The sequence below is a fragment of the Cajanus cajan genome, chromosome 11, assembly GCF_000230855.2.
Source record: "Cajanus cajan strain Asha chromosome 11, NIPB_CcT2T_4, whole genome shotgun sequence".
Classification (NCBI taxonomy): domain Eukaryota; kingdom Viridiplantae; phylum Streptophyta; class Magnoliopsida; order Fabales; family Fabaceae; genus Cajanus; species Cajanus cajan.
The window spans coordinates 47,240,686-47,249,707 of NC_138527.1; the positions used below are offsets into that span (position 1 = coordinate 47,240,686).

The window sequence follows — 9,022 nt, forward strand, 5'->3', positions numbered from 1 at the left end:
GTTTTATATGCGTGTTACAAAGTTAAAGAAATAATCAAAGTGAAACATAAAAATAATTTTGTTTCCTTAAATCCTCTCATATTTGTGAAAATTAAAAAATATGTGGGATCAACTAGATATTTGTCACATATTCACTCAGATTCACTATAATTATTAAGAAACTCATTTATTAAATCAGTACAGACACTATTGGTTGTTTGAATATTTGTGGAGAAACTTGAAATAGAAATATGTTTTGTAAAATATACATGTTAAGAAGAAGAAAAAGAATGGTGTGCACAGTGAAGTGTGTCTGATTGAGATTCAATGAACTAAAAAAGAAAATGATATGTTGGTGGGAAATTCAGTGAATGTAAATTTGGAGAGCGTAGAGGGACACTGATGGGTCATGTATATTCATTTCCCCAAAGAGCTGGATTTGGATCCACCAACACCCATGGCTATGAACCAAGACCCGACGTGGACCAAATATTTCTCCCAATTTCTCATTATGCTTTTCTTCCTAACAACTACCATTCATTCCATTCAAATGTCTGCTTAAGGTACTCCATCTGCTCATACACTTTATTTGAATTTCGACATCAAAGATTTTTAGAACGGAGTAAAATAATAAAAGAAAAGAGAGAATGAGTAAAAACTAAATAAATTTTTATATTATTTCAATTATAAGAAATAAAAAATAAATAAAAATGAATGTATATTATATAGATATATTTATTTTTAGTAATATGATATATAATTTAAAAGAGAAAAGATAAATATTTAGTATCATTTAATTTTTAATGAGATAAAATATTTGTTTTTCTCTTCATTTTTCTTGAAATCTCATCAAAAGTGACGAGACTTTTTTATATATATAAAATAAATAGTATTTTAGTTTGTTTAATGCATAAACATGTTTATTATATATAATATGATTAAAATTTATAATATGTTATATATAAATAAATATTAAGTTTAAATATATATATATATAAAGCTAATTGTTTAGGATAACAACTTAAATCGAAATAATATTTATGAAAAATAAGTCGTGTTTATTAATTTGAAAATTTTTTAATTTATAATTTTTTAACAAATTTTTTCTTTCATTTTAAGTTGATTTATTACAAAATTTATTGTATTCAAACGAAATTTAATATTTTTAAATCGTTCAACAAGCTAATTTAAATAAAAAAAATCATTCTAATTATAATCATTAATAATAATAATTTCGATTATTAAGGTAATATTTTTTTTACACTTTTTTCCAAACGCCCCACGAGTGTGTTTAGGGAACATTTTATTCCTAGCTTTTAACTATTTTTATAAATAAAAATTTGTTTGTAAAATAGGCGACTTGTTTTGGTTAATAACTGAAATTAGCAAACAAGTTTTTTCTTCTAAAAATAAATTATTTTCATATATATGAAAACTTGAAATTTATAATTATTTTTTAATAGTTATTCTTTTATCTTAAAATTAATTTACTGCATAAAAGTTAGTTTTTTTTTTATCCAAATGAAAATAAATATTTCAAAACTTCTTTCTAGTAAACTTATTCAGACAAAAAAATCATTGTAATTATAATCCAATGCTGAAATAATTTTATTTTTTTTTACAGTTTTTTCATATACACTAGTTGAAATTTGAATATAAAGTATGAAGATTTTTGAAAATTTTTAAGTCAATTTAATTAATTACATAATCACTTTTTATATAATCAATTACTCAAGAAGAACATAATTGAAAATGTAGGGAGCAGGTATAAATGTAACCACCTAGCAAACTCACGAGTAACACTATTTACTCATTTCTTAACAAAACCAATGACATAGATTGGGAAACAAAAAATTCTCCAATCTTTTACTAAAGCTCATCATCACAAATAGTCAAATACAAAGATTGATACCAGTACAATTTTACTAGTAAAAAAATAATAATAATATCGACGTTACATTTAAATAAACACGGTGCAAGTGGTGTTGACAACTCAACAATATTTCTACTAGGAATAAGGTGGTATGTATGAAGCAGTAACAAATTGGGCTAAAACCCTATTTTGGTCGCTTATAATCTTTTTTGTTTCAATTTAGTCTTTCATTAATTTTTGATCTCAAATTGGTCCCAAATTAATTAATTGGTTTTAATTTAGTCCCAAATTAATTAATTAGTTTCAATGTGGGACTTCCGTCCAAATTATTTAAACGGAGTTAACTTTTGGCCACGTGGATGAGAAAATTCTTTTTAATACACCTGGACCCGGAACGGCCCGTTCTGAAACCAGAACGGGCCGTTCTAGTTGCAAAATTAAAACACCACCAGTGAATTAGAACGGGCCGTTCTGAAATCAGAACGGGCCGTTCTGGTTTCAGAACGGCCCGTTCCAGAACTGTGAATAAAATATTCTTTACTTAATTGTGTTTTTGATATTATAATTATGCAATTTTGATCTCTAAGATTTTAATTGAGTAATTTCAGTCCTTAAAAGATTATAATTGTGTAATTTTAGTCTCACAATTTTTAATTGAACAATTTTAATCTCTCAAATATCATAATTGTGGAATTTTAGTCTTTCTCATTAAAAATTTAATAATTTTAAAATTTTAATATATATATATATAATGTTTTAAAACTATATAATTGTTTGTTTATTTAAATTAACGTATATTTTTTTTTAATGTATCAAATGATATATATTTACTATTACTAAATAAATAAAATTTATATATTATTAGTATTTTAATATTACTGATAAATTAATATCAATAATATTTTTACCCTTTTTATAAATAAACTAATAATTTGATAAATATAAATTAATATATATTAATATACTTTTACAAAAATATAAATATATAAGATCAGATATATATTTCTAATTAATATACTTATATTTTTGTAAAAGTATATTAATATATAACAAGTTATATTTATCAAATTATTAGTTTATCTATAAATATATTAATAATATTATTGATATAATATCGAAAATTATAATATACGTTAATTTGAATAGATAAATAATTATTTAATTTTAAAACATTATATATATATATTAAAATTATTAATTTTTAATGGGAGAAACAAAAATCATACTATTATGATATTTAAGGGACTAAAATTGTTCAATTAAAAATTGAAGGACCAAAATCGCGCAATTGCAATTCTTTAAGGACTAAAATTATGCAATTAAAATCTTGGAGATCACAAAACTGCACAATTGTAATACCTGAGGGATAAAAAATGCAATTAAACCAATATTCTTAATTAAATTTATTAAAAAATATAATAATTAATAAGATAAAAGGAATATCACTTTATAATTTTTTACAACTTATTTAAGATTAAAAGAATAAAATGATAAAAATTAATAAGATAAACATAATAAAATAAAATATAAAAAAAATATTAATATATTTATTTTATTGGATATAATAACATTATTAAAATATAATTAATATTATATATTTTATAAAATTATTAATATTTTATATATAAAAAAATAAAATAAAACCAGAACGACCCGTTCTGAAACTGGAACGGGCCGTTCTGGTGCATTTTGGGTGTGTTAATTTTGCACTTGGAACGGGCCGTTCCGGATGCAAAATTAACACACCAAAAGTGCACCCAGAACGGCCCGTTTCGGTTTTAGAACGGTCCGTTCTGGGTCTAGGTGTTTTCAAAAAAATTCTCATGCACGTGGATGTCACGTATGCATTTACGTGACGTCCACGTGGCCAAAAGTTAACACCGTTAAAGCAATTTGGACGGAAAGTCCCACATTGAAACTAATTAATTAATTTAGGGCTAAATTGAAACCAATTAATTAGTTTGGGACCAAATTGAGACAAAAAATTAATGAAGGACTAAATTGAAACAAAAAAAAATTATAAGAGACTAAAATAGGGTTTTAGCCTAAGAAATTGTATAAATTTTTCTTAATTTGAAAACTAATAAAATGGCATGCATAATTATTAAAGTAATAAATTGTTCATTACTTGCTCTTTCAAAAAAAAAGAAAAAAGAAATTGTTAGTTTATATTTCGTTTTCTAAGATTTTGTGTGGAATTGAATCATGTGAATGGGAGCGTGTTTGTGAATGGTGAAAAGTAAAAGGTTAGAAGAGATGAACAGATACAGAGGCTGCGGCTGAAAGTGAATAGGAAGAAGATAAAGAAGAAAAATCCAATCCTGGAGACGTGGAAGAAAATGCAATACTTTTTTTTTTCCATTTGTGGGTCAACACTTAGACCATTCAATGCCGTCATCTAAGTCCATTCTGGAGGTTCTCCCATACGTTTTCCTCTTCTATTTCTATTTCTATTTCTATTTCTCACTTCTCACTTCATTCATAATTAACACAACCAAACCCTTTCTTTTCAATAATCATGGGTGACTCAAGTGAAAACATGGGAGAATCCCCCGGCGTTGAGTTAACCGGAAAGATAATGGTGGTCATCATTATATTCATGTTCTTCCTTGTCGTAATTGCTCTCTGTCTTCATCTCTTTGCCAGAGGCTTCTGGTGGCGCGACCGCCACATCACCGCCTCTCAATCTCGGAGCCGCCGCCGCTTCGTCTTTACCTCCGGTCAAGACGGTCCTCTCCGATCCGGTCTCGACCCCTCCGTCCTCGCCTCCCTTCCCGTGTCGGTTTTCGAATCCAAAGACTGGAAGGAGGGTTTGGAATGTGCGGTTTGTCTCTCGGAGGTTGTGGAGGGTGAAAAGACTAGACTTTTGCCTCACTGCAATCATGGGTTTCACGTTGATTGCATTGACATGTGGTTCCAATCCCATGCTACTTGCCCTCTTTGCAGGAACCCCGTTGCCTCTGAACCACACAACTTGGAATCAGAATCTCCCACTTTTCCCACCAACGTCTTGGTTTGGGGGGACAACTCTCAAATAAGTTCCACCGGTGGTGCTTCTGTTGAGGAGGTGGAGCCTGCTTCTCAGCCACCTTCTTCTTCCTCGGTTGGCGATGATACTAATAGACGTCATGGAACTTTGGTGATTGATATACCTAGTGACATCACTTCAACCTCTTTGTCTCCTTCTGATGAGCTCAAATCTCCAATGACTGGAAGACTCAGATCATTGAAGAGGCTTTTGAGCAGGGACAGAAGGTTAAATCCTTGGAGTCCTACTTCTCTAGATGTAGAACAAGCAGGGTCAGGGGGAGGAGGACTCAGCTGAACTAGGATTTTATTTCCCAATCTTATTCATTATTTTTTGTTTTTTATGTGCATATTGCGCATTCAGGTAGCAACTTGTGAGTGAAAATTGTATCTAGTGTCTGCCCGTACACCATTGGGGTTCTCGAGATAGATGTGCTATTATTGCCTTTCCAATACTTGTGCATAGAATGGCTGAGGAGAGTAATTGCTTCAAGTGTCTATGTTGTATAAATATAGGTTTCATTCAAGTAATACAGTAGAATGATCCTCTTTCTTTCGTTGGATATATCAGTTTTTTTGCACTGTTTTAACTTGATGTTTATTTGAAATTAGCCTGACCTGACCAAATAATATTGGTCCATTGTGAAGTGAAAAGGATACAATATGGGATCCATTTGCCTCACCATTATTTGCCAGCAAAAGTTTGCATAGAGTAGTTGCATGGAAATTACTCGTTAATTAAGAGGTCTTGTTCTGCTGAATGTTATTGTCAATGAGCTAAGGCATCACGTTGTAATGGATTTATAACAAGATATGAATAGAGCTGATATTGTGTAAATGCTTTATAAGATTGCCAGCGTGCATGGCTTTTGATTCTATGACCAGAGTCCGATTAAAGAAAAAAGATGGTTAATTTTTAAAAAGAGAGGGGAAAAATAAGCTATAGAAGGCTTTCTTACATTACTATTGAGGTCATTGTCTAGGTGACTTCACTGCGCCAACTGAAAAATGTTTTGTAGAATATTCTAGTTTAATTATAAAAAAAACCAATAAACAACTAGGCATTTCACTGTCCACAAGGAATCAATTGGGCAGATAGTCTAACGTTTATGTTAATAGCGCACACTGTTGTATAATTCTTCGGTTCAGTCTCAAAGTAACCCTGGGGGGTCATAAGGGTAACTTGACATGATTTCTATGTCATATAAAGGTGTTGATAGGCTTCACAGCATATTGCAGTCATTCCTTCCTCCAAAATGTTTACATTTTATCAGACATTGCTTATACTTTGACTTTATTGGCTGATGGCATCTTAACTTGTAATAAGGCAACCTCTTTTGCCTTCATGCTATAATTGCTTCCATTTTGAATTTTAGATTTGAAATTGAATCGTATACGACAAGATGTGTACAACATGGTTAATTTATTATTATTCCGGTAGGCCGAATTTACTAATAGTTTTGGGTATAACAATGATAATTAGGTTTGAATTCATCATCTGGTATAAACTTTTCAAGTTTTTCGCCGCTAGTCTAATCCTAGTGGCTAAAACATGGAACCCAAAAATGAGTATACAGCAAGCAACTAAGGGTACTATTGTGATTTGAACATTTGTAGGAGTAATCAAGTGTTGAAAAATAATTTGAAAAAAGGTGCCAAGGCTTCAATTTGAGTAAGAAAGAGTAATTGGGCAATAAGTGTAAGCAACAAAGGAGGAGCTATTCCCAAATTTTGTATTTGAAAATAAAAGGCAAGTACATGCTCATAGAGCTCAAAGTGAATTGTTTCATCTGATGAGCAGAAAATGAAGAAGGCATTGAATTCAAGTGACCACATAAAGGGGGCCATAGTTGTGCGAAGCAGCAGGAGGGCAGTTTTGTTGGTGAAGAGACACGTAAGGAATCTGACTCTCCTCTCTCTTTGTGAATTTGAAGAGAGGCCCAGAATTTGGACGCCGATACTTCACATCAGGATCAGGTCCTTTGCCACAGTTGTATATTGTTGGCCCAGAAACATGGCCCATCCTTTTCACATAAACCTTTGATTCACAATTATTGTTGTTGGTGGGTTCCTTTGGATGCTTGCTCCACCATGATGTCAGACAACTTTTCCATGATTTCTTCACTTTCTCCAATCCTGTTTTCCCATATTCTTCTGGGTGCACTGATGAACTTCTCACTTTTGCTTCATTTACATTTTGCTTTGCTTCCTCACAGAACTAATCAAATGCAAGTAGAATCAGAACTCTGGAGCATGCTTGTTGCGATCTTCAACATGCAAAATGACATGTTTCAACGTAATAAGTGGGAAGAAAACCAAGAATGAAACTGTTAGTACCTGGGAAAAGTCCTTGTGCAGATCAAATCCACTGCCTTGGTGCTCTGGAGATTTCTTCATCATAAACTTAAGCAGAAGGGCTCTAGAAAAATTGAAACTTGATTGCTTTGCTGCCAAGTAACGGCCATTTTGCATTTTAATACAAGGTTAAAGTTTGAAAGAGTAAGTAAAGCCTTAAAATGGAAAATCGTGGGTTCTTACCTTTACAGCAAATTATTCCATTTTTGTACTGAATTAAGTGGCTTGGATTCAGTTATAAAAGGTAATGATCAGTAATTGTGCCAGTTATGAAGATAACACGCTCTGGCGGTGGTTGAAATTGCAGTGTAGTTGTAGCCTTTTTCATTCATATTTGCTTATTAAGGAGGAATTGTCCAGCAACGGCACTCAAAGGAGAATTAAGAATTCGGTATTAGGTTCCATTTCATTTTGTAATAAAATAATATTTGATTAGTAAAATTATATTTTAAAATACTCTGTGAATCATTCATATTAATCCTATTCATAGGGAAAAAAAATACATTATTACGTAAACAAACATTATTCCTAGGATTATTTCTTTTCATTGAGCCATATTGAATACACCATCTCATTTAATTAAAAATGTTTATCTTTGCTCGCCAATTTAATTATGCTTTCTAGTGATCTGCAGATCTAGAATCCAAACAAACAGAAAACAGTGATAATTTGTTTAAAAATAAAGAAAATTTTGAAAAGAAGGACGAGACTCTGGCGCATGTGGTGCCACGGAATCCAACGGGACTTCAACCTTGGACGTATATTACTTACTTCAATCTTTTAGAGAGAAGGGGAAGTAAATTTTTTATTTTTAATAAATATTTTTCATTTAATCACTTTTAAAATTAAAGAAATAAAATAATAGATTAAGATAAACTTAATGTCTTAATCTTTTATTTATTTTATAAATAATATATAATGACGTGTTTGAATCTATATTCCTTTGATTTAAAAATTACGCCATTCTTAAATAATACATATAAATAAATACTATATTTAAATATATAAATTATATTTTATATTTATGTATAATAATTTATATTATAATTTTTTTAAAAATATTAATATTTAATTCATAAATAATTATGATACATAAAATTAAAAGATAAAAAAAAATTTAAAAATTACAAAAAAAATTTTCCTAAAAATACTCTAATACAAAATAAAAATTCGTATTTAATGAATATATAGAGGTTGATATCAAACCAAATATGAATTAAATAGATTCTTATATTTGGTTTAATTTTTGAGCTCATACAATTATCTAAACGATGATTACAAGTATTTTTTAAGATTTGATATATGTTTTTTTTTTCTTAACAAATATATTCCGATTAGAATTTTAAATTCAAAGACTTTCATTAATTTTTTTAAATAATAGATTTATGTGTTTTTATATTTTAATCAATATTTTAATATAATATATACGTTGCCACTTGACAATATAATGATATGAACTAAATGAATTCATTTTTATTAATATAGTTCGAAACTATTATTATCCTCAATTCAAATCAATTGGAACTAACCAGCTATTTGTAATTGATTCAAAATTGAAATATATCAACCTTTATACATCTCCATTAAAAATTAAAATCTAACTCTTTAATACACTTCAAAGAAAATTTTCTATTCTCGAGGAAGAATAACGGCAAAGTCGATAATGAATTTTTGATATGACCTATATATTTAAATAATAAATTAAATCAGATTTTTTATATTCTAAAAACATTATAAAACTAAAAGGTACAAAAGAGAATGCTCACTTATTCTTTTTTTCAAGATAAT

At 29.3% G+C, this 9,022-nt stretch overlaps 2 protein-coding genes across 3 annotated transcripts; one reads left to right on the top strand and one right to left on the bottom strand.

Annotated features, from left to right (window-relative positions):
- Window positions 1-4,108: 4,108 nt before the first annotated feature.
- LOC109796557 (RING-H2 finger protein ATL60) lies at window positions 4,109-5,444 on the top strand. Its single transcript, XM_020356222.2, has one exon. The coding sequence runs from the start codon at window positions 4,371-4,373 to the stop codon at window positions 5,175-5,177; it is 807 nt and encodes a 268-aa protein (XP_020211811.2). The 5' UTR covers window positions 4,109-4,370; the 3' UTR covers window positions 5,178-5,444.
- Window positions 5,445-6,579: 1,135 nt separating this feature from the next.
- Window positions 6,580-8,201, bottom strand: LOC109795756 (uncharacterized). 2 transcript variants are annotated; one of them, XR_014430603.1, is made up of 3 exons: window positions 7,418-8,201; window positions 7,217-7,326; window positions 6,580-7,097 (listed from the first exon to the last, which is right to left on the bottom strand). XR_014430603.1 is itself a non-coding variant. In XM_029271166.2 (2 exons), the coding sequence occupies exons 1-2, from the start codon at window positions 7,349-7,351 to the stop codon at window positions 6,702-6,704; spliced, it is 531 nt and encodes a 176-aa protein (XP_029126999.1). In that variant the 5' UTR covers window positions 7,352-8,179; the 3' UTR covers window positions 6,580-6,701. The 2 variants fall into 2 exon arrangements, 1 of the variants encoding a protein (XP_029126999.1); XM_029271166.2 differs by having other exon boundaries at window positions 7,217-8,179.
- Window positions 8,202-9,022: the final 821 nt, after the last annotated feature.